Source organism: Rosa chinensis, chromosome 5, assembly GCF_002994745.2.
Source record: "Rosa chinensis cultivar Old Blush chromosome 5, RchiOBHm-V2, whole genome shotgun sequence".
Classification (NCBI taxonomy): Eukaryota; Viridiplantae; Streptophyta; class Magnoliopsida; order Rosales; family Rosaceae; genus Rosa; species Rosa chinensis.
Genome location: NC_037092.1, coordinates 74,596,545 through 74,614,589, shown reverse-complemented (window position 1 = coordinate 74,614,589; position 18,045 = coordinate 74,596,545). Strand labels below are relative to the sequence as shown.

The following is an 18,045-nucleotide window of genomic DNA, read 5'->3' as shown; positions in this document are numbered from 1 at the left end:
AAGTCTAAGTCCAACTGCATTCAATCATAAAGAATGATCGCCAAATAAAAAATATATAAAATTTCTCTTGATCACTAGCCCCTTACTGGAAGTGGTGTAACTGGAAATGAGTGACGGGAGATGTGCGGCGGCAACGGAGGTAGCTGGCATTGCTGTTGGCTGGAAGCTAGATGGGCAGATGTAAGTCATGTAACAGAGCTGGACATTGACAAAACAAAGTTTAAGAGTTAAAATTCAAAGTGAATTCCAACAGGTGCCTTGCAAATATCGAATTGTTTTCGTCACAAGCTGGGCACTAGCCATTCAATAATCATGGTCACTAGATGAAAGCTTCATACTGATAGTGATTTTCGTTTTTTCCAGTTTTGGACTTGTAGTTTTTTTCCATGAATATAGGTGGAGGTCCTTACGTGAAAGGTGGATGTTCCAAGCTAAAAATTGAGTACAAGACTGCAAGAAGCCAAGACCCCAAATCAGATCATGTCCAAGAAAAAAAAAAAAAAAAACCAAATCAGATACACACAATTAATCATGTGGTTCAGACATGAACCAAGATGGCAGGAAACTTTGATTTGTAATTAAAACGAATGAGTTTGAATTAATTTGATTCCAAACAGCTACTTGGTCAATAGGATTTTGAGATTTCAACAATGTCAGATTTCATAATAATTATACCTTTACCAGATCGAAGTCATTTATGAATTAAAAAGAACATTATTGTGCAACAATTTAAATTTTGTTGTTTTGGTAAATCCTACTAAGGTATCACATACGTCACAGGATATATATGCTCTAATGTGGAATGGCTGTTTAATTAATTGGCTATCATCTTTGTATGCATACAAAAATGTATTCCTTTCTTTGTTTTCGTTCTATAATCTGATGATTATGACCCATATGCACGTTCTAGCGCTGAGTGCCTATAAGTTAGTTTCAGCTCTTTCACAAGTCCATAACAACTCAACATCTCCTCCTCCTCTGTCAATAGAGATCTTTTGAAACTGCTTCTTACTCTTTACTCTCTTTATCACACTCTCAATGGCGCCAGCAATAGCTCAAAATGTGGAGACATCGACTGTCACTCCAACCAAAGTGACTAGCATTAAAACACTTGCTGAGAGTTCAGCTGCTCTCAGCTCTGTACCTTCTGCATACGCCTTTACCATAAATCCCAACGATGAAGCTGATCCTAATGACCCCGAATTCGCAGTTCCAATTATCGATATGTCTCTTCTCACCTGCGGTTCACCTGATCAACGCTCCAAGATCATCCAAGACCTTGTCAAAATTTGTCAAGAATGGGGATTCTTCATAGTACGTTAGCTAATATGTTTCTGTTTCTGTTGCACATATTGTATACTTTATTATGAACTAAGACTGTAAGGCTGATAATTGTACCGTTTCTATTTATATCAGGTGATTAACCATGGAGTGCCAGAGAGCCTAATGAAGGCGATGATCGATTCATGTCATGGATTTTTCAGTCTTCCGGAGAGTGAGAAGCAGGAGTTTAAATCAGGAAACGATGTGCTGGAGATGTTCAAGTACGGGACTAGCTATAATCTTGCATTGGACAAAGTCCTTCTCTGGAGGGACTTCTTCAAGGTCAGAACACATCCCGAATTCTACTCCCTCAACAAACCGGCTAGCTTCAGTGAGATATCATTGGAGTTCAGCAAAAGAACAAGAGAAGTAGCATTGGAAATCATCAAAGCTATATCGGAAAGCCTGGGATTGGAGCCCAACTACATATATGATGCCATGAATATGGATCGGGGCTTACAAATGCTAGCCGGGAACTACTACCCTCTTTGCCCTCAGCCAGAACATGCAATTGGTATACCACATCATACAGATCATGGTCTAGTGACACTTCTCATTCAGAATGAGATGAAGGGTCTCCAAGTCGAACACAATGGGAAATGGCTCACTGTCGATGGCCCTGCAAACGGTTTTTTTGTTAATCTTGCTGACCAAATGCAGGTATTCTATTTAATCTGAAACACGAAAAGAATGAGCTAGAAGAACCTGCAGAATACTTTGAACATTGGGAAGAATAAACCTCAACCATAGATATTGATTCTTCATATTTTAACATCGTTCATTGTCAATTTATGCAGATTCTTACAAACGGAAAGTACAAGAGTGTGATGCACCGGGCAATTGTGAATAACAAAGCTGCAAGGATATCTATAGCCATACCACATGGACCATCTGTAGATACAACTATTGCACCTTCACCAGAATTGTGTGACAGAGAAGGTCAGGCTCCAAAATACCTTGCAATGAACTACAAGGAATACATACAACTTCAACAAAGTGGCAAGAATTACATGAAGTCAACCTTCGATCACATACGAGTCTAGACCTTTCACAGTGGCCTGGTTTCCGATATATAGTTCAATCATATGAAAGACTTGCAACTTTCGTTTGGTTTTTTCCTTTCCGCCTTCGATAATCATGTCATCTTCAGTTTTCATCAATGCTGTATTACTGTCTAAGTGTCAATAAGCTCCCTTGTCCTCTACTTTTCAGTGTGCTTGTATTTGGACTTGGCATGAATAATTGAATAGTTATCAGTTCTATGTCTTACTGCCAGAAGGCTAATTAATGTCCTCTGCTTTCCAATCTAAAGTGATTTCAAACAGGTAACATCAGTAATAATTTCCTATAGATTTTCATCAATTGTTGTACTGCATGTCTGCACAAAGTATTGTTGACCAAATTTTAGGCATCCCTATACTTCTGAATGACCAAGAGGATGAACTTATTTGGGGTCCTTCGAATGGAAAATTCTCTATGTAGACACAAGAAATTTAATGAAAAATACAATTCATTAAATAAATCTGTCAATCTTTGAAATTTTGACTAAATTAACAAGCTTAGTTGGCACATGGGTCCTACAAAAAGGCACACGTGGCTCATATGTCACCAAAATTATGTGAGCTTCGAGGATGACACATGTCAAAACAAGAGTGATCCATTTGTTGAATGACGTCGAAGCATCAATTGTGGAAGCTTCAAATTATCGCTGATTGATTGTTGCTCAAGTTAAGTATTTAAAGCGGATCAATCGCATTCAACTGATTGATCTCGATGAAAATCAAGTATTAAATACAAATATCGATCAGATTAAATTGTTTAATTCTGATTGAAATCAAGTATTAAATTCAAATATCAATCAGATTAGATTGTTTAATTTTGATTGAAATCGGGCATTAAATCAAATCGAAATTGATTGTCATATTCCTTAGATAAAAGATAACTAAATCAATCAATTAAAACTGATTGATTTAATTACGCAATTACGGAATGTGATTAATGCTATGTCATCGAGACGCCGATACTATAAATACCCCCTCTCAGATCAAGAGAAGGACTTCGGCCGGAGAGAAAAATCACTCCCAAAGTTCATAAGTCTTCAAGCGCGTGAAGAGCCTTCAAGCTGCCAAATAGTCGGTTCATCACCAACCTCAAGTCAAAGCACTCGTCACGTGTCAACCCTCGTGGCCATCATACTACTCAAGATCAAGCATCAATCGCCCTTGAGCCAAGTACACCATCGAGGACGACGACAGACAGAGGGACGCAAGCAGACGGAAGAAACCTCTCCAAAGCTCAGAAGTCTTCCAAGCTCGTGAAGAACCATCAAGCTATCAAATAGCCGGTCTCTTTACCTCGCCGACTTCAGACAAGCACGGGAAATCACCTAGAAGCTCGGAAGTCGTCAAACACGCGGATGATCAACAAGCACCAAACACATGTACTGATTCATCCACCATCAAAAGCCATACTCGCCACGTGACACCGCTCGTGGTTAAAATCTGATCAAGTTCAAGCCGCTACAGCCCTTGATCATCCGTCGTCTTCAAGTTGTCAACAAAGCAAAACTTCTGCCAAGTTCTTCATCAAGCTTGTGGAGAATCAACAAGCACCAAACACACGTGCTGGTTCATCCCCTACCAAAGCCAAAGAACACTCATCACGTGACACCACTCATGGCCTAAATCCGATCAAGATCAAGCTTCTATAGCCCTTGGTCAATCATCTTCCTCAAATCGTCAACATAGCAGGAAGTCCACATTGCAACCGTTTGATTCAAAATCAAGTGCTCGCCACCCTTGGATTAAATCAACGTCAGAGATCGAATCAGAGGAGAATCTTGTGAAAGAGCATCTACAGAGATTGTAACCCGCATTTAAATTAATAAAATTATTATTTTGTACACGTGTTCTTCTTTAATTCGTTGCAGGATTTTTCGTGTTTACAAATTTGGCACGCCCGGTGGGACCATCTCTGCCTCTCATCTCTTTCTTTGACAATCTCAAGTGGTCATCCTCAACATATGGCTTCAAAGATGATTCAACTCAAATCAACAAACAAGACCAATAAGGTGACTACTCAAAAAATGAGTAGAAACCTTAACAATCATATCGCTCGAGGTGAGCCGTCTCAACTCGCGACATTCATAACTCATCCATCTAGGTCACGTCAGCCGATCATCACTTCGACAACAATGGGGGCAAACCTCATTAAGAAAAGATGGTCAGCAAGCTCAAGCGACTCAAGAGAACATTCTTCTTTGCACACTGCTAGTGTTGATCAACGTACACACCTACGCCCCAGTTCGTCTTTTGATAACCAAACGGAAGAGACATTGGAAGATTCCTCTTTTGCTATGCAAGTCATGGTAGTAGGGGTCACCATCGTGGAAGAACAGACGACTCAAATAACCCAATTGGCTGAAGCAGTTGAGAAGCTACAGAAAACTATTGAAGATAAGGATATGGAAATTGCTGCGCTCATGGAGAAGTTAGAAACTCAACGTGGCGATGACTCAGAAAAAGGTCTGCGTGGTCATAAGAAAGACTCATCTAGCAAATCATTTTCTGAACAAAAAGAAGAATCAAATTTCATTCTAGCTTCATGGTCAATTCAACAACTTCAAGACATGATTGCCAACACGATCAGAGCTCAATATGGTGGTCCATCTCAGGATACACTAACGTATTCCAAACCTTATACGAAGCGGCTCGACAATTTGAAGATGCCAACTGGATACCAGCCTCCCAAGTTTCAACAATTCGATGGCAAAGGTAACCCCAAGCAACACATTGCGCATTTCATCGAGACATGCAATAGTGCTGGCACGGATGGCGACTATCTTGTGAAACAATTCGTTCGCTCACTCCGAGGGACAGCATTCGAATGGTTTACAGAATTGGAGTCTTAATCCATTGACAGCTGGGAGCAAATGGAAAAAGAGTTCTTGAATCGCTTCCTCAGTACACGTCGCATTGTGAGCATGTTAGAGCTCACCAACACCAAACAACAGAATGACGAGTCGGCTGTAGAATTCATCAACCGTTGGCGTGCACTAAGCCTCGACTGCAAGGATCGACTCTCAGAGTTGTCAGCGGTAGAAATGTGCATTCAAGGCATGCATTAGGACTTACTGTACATCCTTCAAGGGATAAAGCCTCGCACCTTTGAAGAACTTGCCACTCGAGCTCATGACATGGAATTTAGCATCGCTAGTCATAGTCGAAGAAAAGATGAAATCGTTGAATCACATAATCAGAAACGTGTCATGGAGTCTTTGGCGATCACAACTCCTGTCAAGATCACAGCACGAGTCAAGTCAAATAACCAAAACAAGTTGGAGCCGACTCATGATCAAACAAGGCGGCGCACTCTTAAAGAGCTAGAAGCTAAAAGTTACCCTTTTCCAGATTCCGATGTTGCTGATATGTTGGAAGATTTGCTTCAAAAGAAAATAATTAAATTGCCATACTGCAAACGTCCAGAAGAGATGCATCGCATCAATGACCCAAAGTACTGCAAGTACCACCGTGTCATCGGTCACTCAACAGAGAAGTGCTTTGTGTTGAAAGACCTCATCATGAAGCTTGCACAACAAGGAAAAATCTGTTTAGACATTGAGGATGATGTGGCTCAATCAAATCATGCTGCCATCATCTTTGATCAACTCGAAGTAGTGTCGTCCACGCCTTTGCAGGGGGCATGCTACTTGCCTAAATTTTCTTAGAGCACACAAGAATTGCAACGCTCCTAGCCAGCACGAGCTTAAACTGCACATGGCGCAAAAAAAAGACGCTCCTAGCCAGCACGAGCTTAAATTGCACATGGCGCAAAAAAAAGACGCTCCTAGCCAGCACGAGCTTAAACTGCACATGGCGCAAAAAAGACGCTCCTAGCCAGCAAGAGTCTAAACTGCACGTAGCGCAAAAAAGACGCTCCTAGCCAGCACGAGCTTAAACTGTACATGGCGCAAAAAAAAGACGCTCCTAGCCAGCACGAGCTTAAACTGCACATGGCGCAAAAAAAAGACGCTCCTAGCCAGCACGAGCTTAAACTGCACATGGCGCAAAAAAGACGCTCCTAGCCAGCAAGAGTCTAAACTGCACGTAGCGCAAAAAAGACGCTCCTAGCCAGCACGAGCTTAAACTGCACATGGCACAAAAAAAAAAAAAAAAAAGTCCGTTGAGTTGAAAACCCGAAAGGGCGGCTCAAGCAAAAAAAAAAAGACCAAAAAAAAAAATTTCACTTCATCCATAAATCCTTGAACTACGTGATGACTTGATCTCTTTCTTTGGAAGGAGTACGTAGGCAGCTCGGAAAATTACTTCGAGTCCAGTCATACCAAAGCAAGAAGATGGGTCTGCTCAGAGATGTGTCAAGATCATGATTGAATTCAATGACTCAAGCATTTGGAGCTGTCCACCAACTCAAAGAAGAGATGCACGTGAAGAACTCAAATATTAAATATCTACCGAGAGCATGACTCCGCACAGTCTTTGGAAGTTCGCGCCTTCTTTGGTTATCGACGAATACGCAAAGCCTAACTGCTTGAAGCGAATTCTCCCATGTCCAAAAGATGGAGGAATCCAAGCATTTAGGAAGTTCACGTTCTTCCTTCGGTAGTTGATAAATATGCAAAGCCTAACTGCTTGAAGCGGATTCTCCCATGCCCAAAAGATGGAGGAATCCAAGCATTTAGGACGTTCACATTCTTCCTTCGGTAGCTGGCGAGGTGCCACATGAGTCCACTGGAGGATGTGAGCTGAAGGGTCATAAGGAGGGATATCGATTGCTTGAGGCCCAGTCAACGATGGATACACCTGAAGAGTAGTGCCATCACTCTGAGCGTCCTCCGGATCGTCGAGGATGGTAACTGTTCCTTTCTTGAAGCACTTGAAGAAAGCCATGGCCGCAAAAGGTTGAGAAGCGCGATCGCGAGTGTCTGAAGGTGTACGCAAAGCCTAACCGCTTTTAATGGACCCTACCACGTACAAAAGTGGAGGAATCCAAGCGTTTAGGACGTCCGCGTTCTTCTCTTCGTGAATCACCAAATACGCGAAGCCTAACCGCTTTTGGTGGACCCTACCACGAGCAAAAGTGGAGGAATCCAAGCGTTTAGGACGTCCGCGTTCTTCTCTTCGTGAATCACCAAATACGTAAAGCCTAACCGTTTTTGGTGGACCCTACCACGAGCAAAGGTGGAGGAATCCAAGCGTTTAGGACGTTCACGTTCTTTTCCTTGACGTCGATAAACACGCAAAGCCTAATTGCTTTTGGCGGACCCTGCCACGCACAAAAGTGGAGGAATCCAAGCGCTTAGGTCGTCTGCGTTCTTCAATGATCACCAAAATCCTGAAAAAGAAAGAAAATATATATATATATATATATATATATATATGTTGAAATACATATGAAATTGTGCGCCATTAAAAAAAAGGAGGTGACATCATGAAAAAAATTCAGAACCGTGCAACAGCAAAAAAAAAAAGAAAGCATTAACGTCATGGCATGTGAAGGAAGCATGATTAAGAAAAAGAAGAATCATGTCTTAAACTCAGGCAAAAAAAAAAGAGGATCAATCCTGCTTTAATTGCACGTGCATGCATACATACATTGGTAAAGCATGGATGGACAATTGAACAAAGATTGAGGCAGATTATGAAAATATATATATAAAACATTCATCAGAAGAGTACAGAGAAGCCATACCTCAATCTTAATAATTTGCGGAGCCCAAAGCAAGAAATCAGTAACAGCAAGCAGTAAATAAAGAAAGCAGGAATGGATTTCTTCAATTGTCACCAAAGACCTGAAAAGAAAGCAAAATATATATTTAGAACAATTTTCAGAAATGTACGGTGCCAAAAAAAGGGCTGCGGCATCATAAGGAAAAAAGCGTGTGGGGCAGGTGACAGAAATTAACAAAGAAGAGTGAGCCATGCTTTGGATGTCATCATCAGAAGAAGGAGGGGCCATGTGAGAGCAAATTAATAAAGAAGAAGAGTGAGCCATGCTTGGACGTCATCAGAAAAAGAAGAAGGTGAAAGGGACATGTGAACAAGAATGATCAATGGTGAATGAATCGTGCTATTGGTTGTTATCGAAAAAAAAAAAAAAAAAAAAATTTCTTTTATGGTCGCAGTGCTGCACATGCATATATATATATGAGTATGTGATTAAGTAAAAAGATGAGTCATGTTTTGGTCTACACGTCCATGCTTATATATATATATATATACATATATTGTCAGAGCACGATATATATATATATATTATTCATTAGATTTGACATGAGAAAGGGTAGTGATTTCTCAAAGAGAAGCAAGCCCGAGAAAAAGAATCATGTTTATACCATGTCAGAAGGAGGAACATTGGAATCATGGATAATTCACAACAGCATAAAGGTACGGCACGTATATAAAGCATAATAATAAAAGAAGGGTTAGTTAAATTAAAAGAGGAAGGCAAACAGATACCTCAGCGTTGCGACAATCAAGAACTCGTGTCAGATCAAGGTCCCAGGAAAATCAGTACCTCAATAGCCCTAAGTCCTGTCAGAAAATAGAGAAAGAAAAAGTCAGCACAGGCCATTGATTGTCTCAATTATCAATGAAGAAACAAGCAAAGATAAATCACCTTAAATGCTAGATATTATTCTGCAATACAGAGACAAAAGTTAACCAAAGAAAAAAGCGCAATGAAGTGCACCAGCAGCCGAGTCTAGAGTATTGAAGAAGACAGGTTTGACAATCAAGGCCTTTATTTATATTGAAAGGTCAACGGATCATTTCATTAATTTCCTAGTTGAGACTAGGAAAATATGGCAGAAATCCTAAATTTTCTGCTATATATGGCATCAATATACTGATTGCTGAAATTTTGAGAATAAAAATTTTATTCAGGAAAAATCAAGGATTTATTCCATAAATATTTAAAAAAAAATATTCCTATATTATGGGCTTTGTCACCTGCTCATTTGGAGTCCTTGCCATATTTGCAAAATTAAATTCTGATTGCGAGGGAATTTCTACAAAAAAAATTAAATCAAGATTTTTGGAGAATCTCTACGAAATTAAATCAAAATTCCAAAGGAATCTCTACAATTTTGGAGTTCTACAAGCCAGCTCCATTAAAGCAAAGCATTGCGACAAACTAAAATGGAAAAGCCGTCAAAGTCAAGGCGACCAAAAAAAAAAAGAAGTCGAAATTCAAACTTCAAGTCACACTTCCAACACGTGACAACCACATGTTTACAGTGCACCTTGAAGTGGGGGCATTTGTAGACACAAGAAATTTAATGAAAAATACAATTCATTAAATAAATCGGTCAATCTTTGAAATTTTGACTAAACAAGCTTAGTTGGCACATGGGTCCTACAAAAAGGCACACGTGGCTCATATGTCACCAAAATTATGTGAGCTTCGAGGATGACACATGTCAAAACAAGAGTGATCCATTTGTTGAATGATGTGGAAGCATCAATTGTGGAAGCTTCAAATTATCGCTGATTGATTGTTGCTCGAGTTAAGTATTTAAAGCGAATCAATCGCATTCAACTGATTGATCTCGATGAAAATCAAGTATTAAATACAAATATCGATCAGATTAAATTGTTTAATTCTGATTGAAATCAAGTATTAAATTCAAATATCAATCAGATTAGATTGTTTAATTCTGATTGAAATCGGGCATTAAATCAAATCGAAATTGATTGTCATATTCCTTAGATAAAAGATAATTAAATCAATCAATTAAAACTGATTGATTTAATTACGCAATTACGGAATGTGATTAATGCTATGTCATCGAGACGCCGATACTATAAATACCCCCTCTCAGATCAAGAGAAGGACTTCGGCCGGAGAGAAAAATCACTCCCAAAGTTCATAAGTCTTCAAGCGCGTGAAGAGCCTTCAAGCTGCCAAATAGCCGGTTCATCACCAACCTCAAGTCAAAGCACTCGTCACGTGTCAACCCTCGTGGCCATCATACTACTCAAGATCAAGCATCAATCGCCCTTGAGCCAAGTACACCATCGAGGACGACGACAGACAGAGGGACGCAAGCAGACGGAAGAAACCTCTCCAAAGCTCAGAAGTCTTCCAAGCTCGTGAAGAACCATCAAGCTGTCAAATAGTCGGTCTCTTCACCTCGCCGACTTCAGACAAGCACGGGAAATCACCTACAAGCTCGGAAGTCGTCAAACACGCGGATGATCAACAAGCACCAAACACATGTACTGATTCATCCACCATCAAAAGCCATACTCGCCACGTGACACCGCTCGTGGTTAAAATCTGATCAAGTTCAAGCCGCTACAGCCCTTGATCATCCGCCGTCTTCAAGTCGTCAACAAAGCAAAACTTCTGCCAAGTTCTTCATCAAGCTTGTGGAGAATCAACAAGCACCAAACACACGTGCTGGTTCATCCCCTACCAAAGCCAAAGAACACTCATCACGTGACACCACTCGTGGCCTAAATTCGATCAAGATCAAGCTTCTATAGCCCTTGGTCAATCATCTTCCTCAAATCTCAACATAGCAGGAAGTCCACATTGCAACCGTTTGATTCAAAATCAAGTGCTCGCCACCCTTGGATTAAATCAACGTCAGAGATCGAATCAGAGGAGAATCTTGTGAAAGAGCATCTACAGAGATTGTAACCCGCATTTAAATTAATAAAATTATTATTTTGTACACGTGTCCTTCTTTAATTCGTTGCAGGATTTTTCGTGTTTACACTCTATTAAGCCACTTGGTTACAATGCAAGGATCAGAATGATCACAGTCAGTCTGGTCTTATCTTTTAAGGAATATGTGGCACCTTATCTTCCTTCAAAGGTTAAAATTTTAGCTGGACTCTACTAAGGGGAAGATTAGAAACCAGAGTGAAAGTACTAGAATGCCCCCGTGGGGTGGTTGTTGAATAGGCAAGACTTGTGGTTTAAAGTACTTGAGACTTTGAAGATGTTGACCCCGAGGACGGTGGATTATTTGAATGGAAGGTACGGGGTTGATTTCGAAGGTGAGACTGAGGATTAGGATGAAGAAGATGGAGAGGAAGAAGAAGGAAGTGAAGGTTGATGTTTTGTCTCTGTTGCATGTTTGTTACATGCTACGAATGTGCATTGATGTGCCGTTTACTTGAAATTCATTTCAGGGTTTCTGTAGCATTGAAAATTTGCATATATGTGCTTGTAGGTTAAGTTATGCAACTCATAGACGTCAATGTATGTAATTTGCTTTATATGCATTTCTGCATTTAGTTTTCAATATGGGTTTCTAGTATGTCTACTGCAATTAATGACTTAAAAATCAAAAATATCGTCGAAATATCGGCGATATTTTCGTTTTTTTAGTATGGCGATATATTCTTTAGTTACCAAGAGAATTTCATCAGAGATTTTCGCGAAATATCGCGAAATTATAGAAATATCACGATATTCTCGAAGCTTTCCGGAAACTTCCAAATGATAACTCCAAATTCTCGTCCAAATTATCGCATTCAATTATCAAATCAGCGACCCCACCACGTGCCAACTAAATTCCAAATAGAATTCCAAGCAAAAATCAAAATTGGGAGACTCCTAGGCTCGAACTTTGGCCCTTTGCTGGACTTCAAGCACCTTATGAGGTGTTTGCCAACTCTGCTGCACCCGCAGATGTAACATGACTCCAACATTGTAATATATATCATTTTTTATAAGAATCTGAAAACTTATGTAAATGTCCAATTAATATCCAACTTACAACAATCAATTACTGTATTGAATTTTATTTACCAAATATTTAAAATTTTTATTTCTATAAATAGTTTAAAGTTTAACTCATTTCTTGCACCGAAGGCAATTGCAAGTTTCTTTCTTCATTTACGTAATGTATGATATGTACAAAAAAATGCATATAACTCTTGATAGCCTCCCATTTGGTTTCCAGTCATAAAAAAAATTAATTAAATGTTTATCAAAAAATTTAAGAGTTGTCGGCTATTCAACTTTTACTATTTCATCTTAAATTATTACAACTCACTATATAACAACGTTTGTTCAAGATTTTCTTTTCACATATAGTATATAATTGATAAAACAAACATATATAAAAGTTTCACTTAAATTTCCATATTTTTCTTCAAATTTCTATCATTTTTTTTAATTATTTACCAAAATAAATATATCCACGATATTTCCGTCAAAATTTCCGTTTTCGGGATCAACGATATTTCCTCGAAACTCGATATTTAGTCATTGGTCTACTGCAGTGTTTTAGCAGTGAGAATTTACATATATATATATGGAGCAATGAGAGCTTCTGCTTGTTCTGATGAGGTTATGCAATTTGATCGAGCACATTCTATTCTTTAACCCAGCCAAAATTAGCAGTCATCCTCATACCTGTTAGAATAATCTATGTCGACATTGGCTTCCAATTTTCTACATTGAAAACAGTTTTGCAAGGCAAAGTGCATAGTAAATACACACCAGGTAAAGTTATGCACTTTGCTTGTGATTTATTAGATCAATACAAGTGTATTCTGTTGGACACCGTCCGATTTTGTATCTTTTAGTCGGTTATCCCGATTAATATCCAATGGCAACTAGTATGTTTACTTGAATCTTGATATTAATTATATGCTTCTGTGTCCTTTTGCTCGTGATTTATTATTTTATCATTGAAAGTTTGAAACCTTCCTTGGAATAATCATGTTTCTGTGCCTTGTATCTCATATTTCATGTTGTTCACAACAAGACTTTTGACAATTTAAAAAATAAAAGTATCAATGGAGTTATAAAAGTTTATGGTCGTTGATAAGGTTCTATAGCAGCCGGGTGAATATAAAATTAAAGCTTGTGTTGAGTTCAAGAGGTACGTCCTTGCAGTAGGCATGACTTTGTTGTCTTCTCTGTTACGCACTTTTTATGAGAAACAAACTTTAACTAATTGACAAAAGAAACAATTACCATTTACAACACATAGGACAAGGAGTCCACTAGCCTAACAATAAAGAGCAACAACACCCATGTCCAACTGCATTCAATCACAAAGAATGATCTATGCTCAAACTCTAATCTGGTACTTTCTATATCTAGATCATGATCTTTTGACCGCTGCGGTTGACTGGTTGTTACTTGTTACTCTGCTCTATCTACTACTATTATTACATGCATCTTCCTATAAATTCTGCTCTATCTACTACTATTATTACATCTTCCTATAAATTAGGATTACCCTGAAAGAGAAATTATTATTATTATTAGTGGACTTTTCTGCATCCGCATCCTAATTGGACTTTCCTATTAATAGTAATTATAATAGTGAACTTTTCTGCATCCGCACCCTAAATTATCGGAGGCAAATCCATGAATGTCAGCGGCAATACTGCACCCGTCCGAATGCCTGACACAGATCCATGAATGGCTTGCCGGTAAGTCAATTGACATGGCATTCGGAGCAACTGAAAACACTCCCCAATAAAATAGAAGACTAACATCATGTATGGCACACGGTGACAGGAGCCAGGAAGAAGAAGTGAAAGCAGGGAAGCTAGTGCAAGTAGACCAGCAGATCTCATGGTAACACGAAAAACATGGGCGTAACTAGGAAATCTTTTCGTGGCCCAAAGAGATGAGCAATACGAAATTAAGCTAGCAAAGAAAACCATGATGGTTGTGTGATGGGTTTCAAATGGTGAAGAGGACTGAGTTTCTGGGAACCTGATTTGGACAAAGGAGACGAACACGGAGACGATAAAAACAAAAATGGCATGAGTGGAAGTTGAAGTGGGAGGAGGAGGAGGAGGAGGAGGCGGAGCGGCAGCAGGCCCTTGTTGATTGATGATGACCAGAATGTTGAATGAGGGCTCGGGACTAGCTTCCCTAAAGGTTAATGTGTGTCTCCTAGAATGGGCGAGAGACATTTTTCTACATGCTGATGGGAGAGGTAGAAAAATTAAGCTATTGTTAAACGGGTATATATAACTATATTAGGTCCCGCAAGTACCCATTTAATTTCTGTTTAACAGTTGGGGATAGATCGAGTTGGCATTTACACCTATTTTGCAACGCCCGCTGGCTAATATCCACTCAATAATAATTTCTATATGCTGATGGGAGAGAGACATTTTTCTACATGCTGATGGGAGAGAGACATTTTTCTACATGCTATTGTTAAACGGGTATACTAAAACCGATTTAGTTTCTCTTTGACAGTTGGGGAATAAAGCCGAGTTGCGACATCAAAGAAAACATGAGGCCGCACCATAAATATAGGAAACAAGGTCCAAACGACGGGATGTTTCCTGGTGATTTAACGCTGATCCTGGTGATTTAACGCTAATCCAAGTCATTATTGAAGAATAAAAAAAACAACAGTGATGATCATTCTAGGAAAAAAAAAAAAAAAACACTGATCCAGGTCAATTCAGTGGCGTCCAAAAGGAAATCCAATGTGAAATTACCAAAGGGACTGAGTATACCATTCCATACCTCATCTATTTTTCCAATTCCAATCCGGCAATCCCATTCCCGCTCCTCTCAGAAATTGCACTAATATTCCATTCAATTAGCAAAAACATGCGCGCTTCCTTCACTTGCTCAACACAATATTGAATTACTGAGAAACGGGAATTTTTACTTTATTTTTTATTTTTTTAGTAAGAACGGGTTTGGATCTGTTAGCAGAAAGAAAAAAAACAAATAGATTTGCAAATTTGAAAACTGAAGCACAACACTAAATCATATCGCAGATTGGTTGATAAATCTCTTGTGAATCAATTTTGTTGTTTGCAAAATTTTACTTGGATATCATATGTAGTAAATTATTGCCACCCTACATCAAAATTTTACCACCCAAACTTTCCATGCTACCTTCCGATTATAAAGGAAATAAAACTACGAGACCATAAAACAAAAATTAGTCTGAAGGGTTGGGTTATACCTGAAGTCATAGATTTTCCCAACCATGTGGCATTGAATATAACAAGCTGTGAGGGCACAGATTTGAGCAAAATATATCAGAAATTCTATGCTACAACCTCATACGTGTACATGTTTGCTACTCGAATATTATGCTTTGATCTGCAGATTCTAATGAAATTTGCAGTCATGATCATGTTTGTTAGGCTACTGGTATATAATTCGGTTCCAACTCTAATGTGGCCCTTCATGAAATGACCTGCAGAATTATTAGACTGGCTTTCTTTCTGCAAGAGCATAATTTTGTGTAGGTACAACTCTTGTACCTGTCGTATTGGCATTCCCATACAAAGAGTCCCTTTATGTGGAGTCAGTTTTTAGGAAGTGGTTTTGGGCTTTATGGAATTATATTCTTAAAAGATTTTCTCTGATAAATAAAAGGATAGTTTTTAAGTCCAGGTATTCTAGGATTCTGTGGATATCTTAGAATAAAAGCTCTTTCCTAATAGAAGTCTAATTAGGGTTGTTTCTGTTTAGTTTTGAGGTGTTGCCGCTGGTAATATACATATTGCTGGAATATACTCGGCAAAGGGTGACTTTGATAGAGGCAAGAATTTTTTGTTTGAGTCTTGCATGTTTGTTTGAGTTTGTGTCTTCACAAAGAGTCAAGACACTTGGTCCATGTATAAGTGTTTGTGATCATAGTTTTATATGCATAATACTCTCTCGAGATCAGTAGGGAGACTGTGAAGAAAGAAGAACAAGATTTGAAGATCGTTCAAGTGAAGGAGTTCTAGAAGGAAGACAAACTTTGTATTAGATTTTGTCTGAATCTTATAGTCGAGCTAGTGCTATTCAAAGTTTGTAAAAGAACATATCCTTTTTAATATGATGATCTTTATTTTGGGTTCTCAAGAGTAAGAGCCTCGTAGTGTTTTTAATCTCATACTTGAGGTTTTCACTGCGGAACCGAAATCTGGTGTTTAGTTTGTTATTTTGGTTTCTGCTGCCCAGTAAGGATTGATCAGTGCATTGCAATCCTCGTTTTCTAGAAAATCATATTCTGTCCCTGTATTTTCACTTGGCATCAGAGCATGTTCTAAAGCTTTTTAGTTGATCCGTGGTCAAGGATGGAACGTGAATATAACAGAGCCTCCAGTTCGATAAATTGCCCTCCTTTGTTTGATGGTGAAGATTACTCACAATGGAAGATCATGATGAGGGCTTTTCTCTACTCTCAAGATGAAAATATGTGGAATATAGTTGAGAATGGATGGGAACACCCAACCAAGGCAGAAGAATCAAAGAAAGTAGAAGGGTCCTCTGCAAGGGTTCTCAAACCTAGGAAGGAATGGACAGAAGAGAAAGTTCATGATAGAACTTGTGACTTTAAGGCAAGGAATTCACTATTCACAGCTTTGTCCAAGAAGGAGAGGATGAGAATTAGCCACTGTGACACAGCCAAACAAGCTTGGGATCTACTTCAAGTTACTTATGAGGGAAATAAAAAGGTTAGAGGTCAGAAGCTTCAAAGACTCTTATTGGAATTTGAGAACATGACCATGGGGGAAGAAGAATCAATTGATGATTTTCACGCTCAACTTCTCAATGTGACAAACCAATGCCGTAGCCTTGATGATCCTTTTGAGGAGCACCAAATAGTCAGGAAATTTCTTAGGGCTCTTCCTTCAAAATTTCAAGCCAAACAAATTGCCATAGAGGAGACTCAAGATCTGGACACCTATTCTCTTGACGAACTAATAGGTAATCTCAAAACCTTTGAGATGAGGATCAAGCCCGAGAAAAAGGTAAAAAATATTGCTTTCTCTTCTGTTAAAAAGAAAGATGATGTTGATGATGATTATGTGGATTTATCGTTGTTGACAAAAGAGTTCAAAAATTTTCTGAAAAACAAAAACTCCTTTGGAAACTCTTCAAAAAAATTTCCTAACAAACCTAAATGCTTTGAGTGTGGTGGAATTGGACATCTTGTTGTCGATTGTGGCAACAAGAAGTATAATTCACGTGGTAACAAGGCTTTAAAGACCACATGGAGTGATAGTGATGACGAGGTAAATCTTGCTCTTACTTCCTCTTTTAATTCTGATTTATCTGATGTCTCTGATTTAGAAGATGACACTTTTGATGAAGAAACAAATGAAAAATGCAAGCAATTGTATAATGCCTCAAGAATTGTTCTTAAGAAAAATAATAAACTTGAAGAGGAAATTGAATTCTTAAGGGGTGAGAAAGAGAAGATTGAGAAAAGATTTGAAATATCTTTGAAAGAATGGGAAGATGAGCGTACTGACCTTGTTGCTAAGATCAATGTTTTGTAGGGTAAGGTCAATTCCCAAAATTGAGACAAGGAGCATGATGAGATTACTAACAAAATCAAAGTTTTGCAGGTTGACATTAAGGCTCAATCTTCCTTAAATGTGTCTCTAACCCTTGAGAATGAGAAATTGCAAGAAGAATTATTAAGGGTCAAGGAAAGCTTTAACAAATTCTCCATTGGATCTGAAAAAGTCTCTAAGATGATGGGAATTGGCAAAGCTCATGGCAATAAAGAAGGATTAGGATATAATGGTGAATCCTGCAAACCATTGGCTTTTGTAAAAAGTAAAGGAGGTGAGAGTTCTTCAAGTCAGTCACAAAGTTCTTGTGAAAATGGGTCTGGTTCCAAGTTGCTTGCAAAATCAGAACCGCGTGTGGCTCACCAAACACTTCAGAAAAGCTCCTCGGAAAGTCCTGACAAACTTTGTCAGCCCAGGTATATTCACAACCCCAAAAACTTCATTCCTACTTGTC

The 18,045-nt window shown here is 38.8% G+C and overlaps 1 protein-coding gene across 1 annotated transcript; it reads left to right on the top strand.

The window, feature by feature from the left end:
• The first annotated feature begins 941 nt into the window (after positions 1-941).
• LOC112201897 (2-oxoglutarate-dependent dioxygenase 19) lies at positions 942-2,628 on the top strand. Its single transcript, XM_024342821.2, has 3 exons — positions 942-1,314; positions 1,417-1,983; positions 2,121-2,628. The coding sequence occupies exons 1-3, from the start codon at positions 1,039-1,041 to the stop codon at positions 2,364-2,366; spliced, it is 1,089 nt and encodes a 362-aa protein (XP_024198589.1). The 5' UTR covers positions 942-1,038; the 3' UTR covers positions 2,367-2,628.
• Positions 2,629-18,045: the final 15,417 nt, after the last annotated feature.

Excerpts from the sequence above, each read along its gene's own strand:
- LOC112201897 (XM_024342821.2), top strand. The coding sequence starts at position 1,039 with ATGGCGCCAGCAATAGCTCAAAATGTGGAGACATCGACTGTCACTCCA. Across the intron at positions 1,315-1,416 it reads AAGAATGGGGATTCTTCATA|GTGATTAACCATGGAGTGCC; the intron begins GTACGTTAGCTA and ends TATTTATATCAG. Across the intron at positions 1,984-2,120 it reads ATCTTGCTGACCAAATGCAG|ATTCTTACAAACGGAAAGTA; the intron begins GTATTCTATTTA and ends CAATTTATGCAG.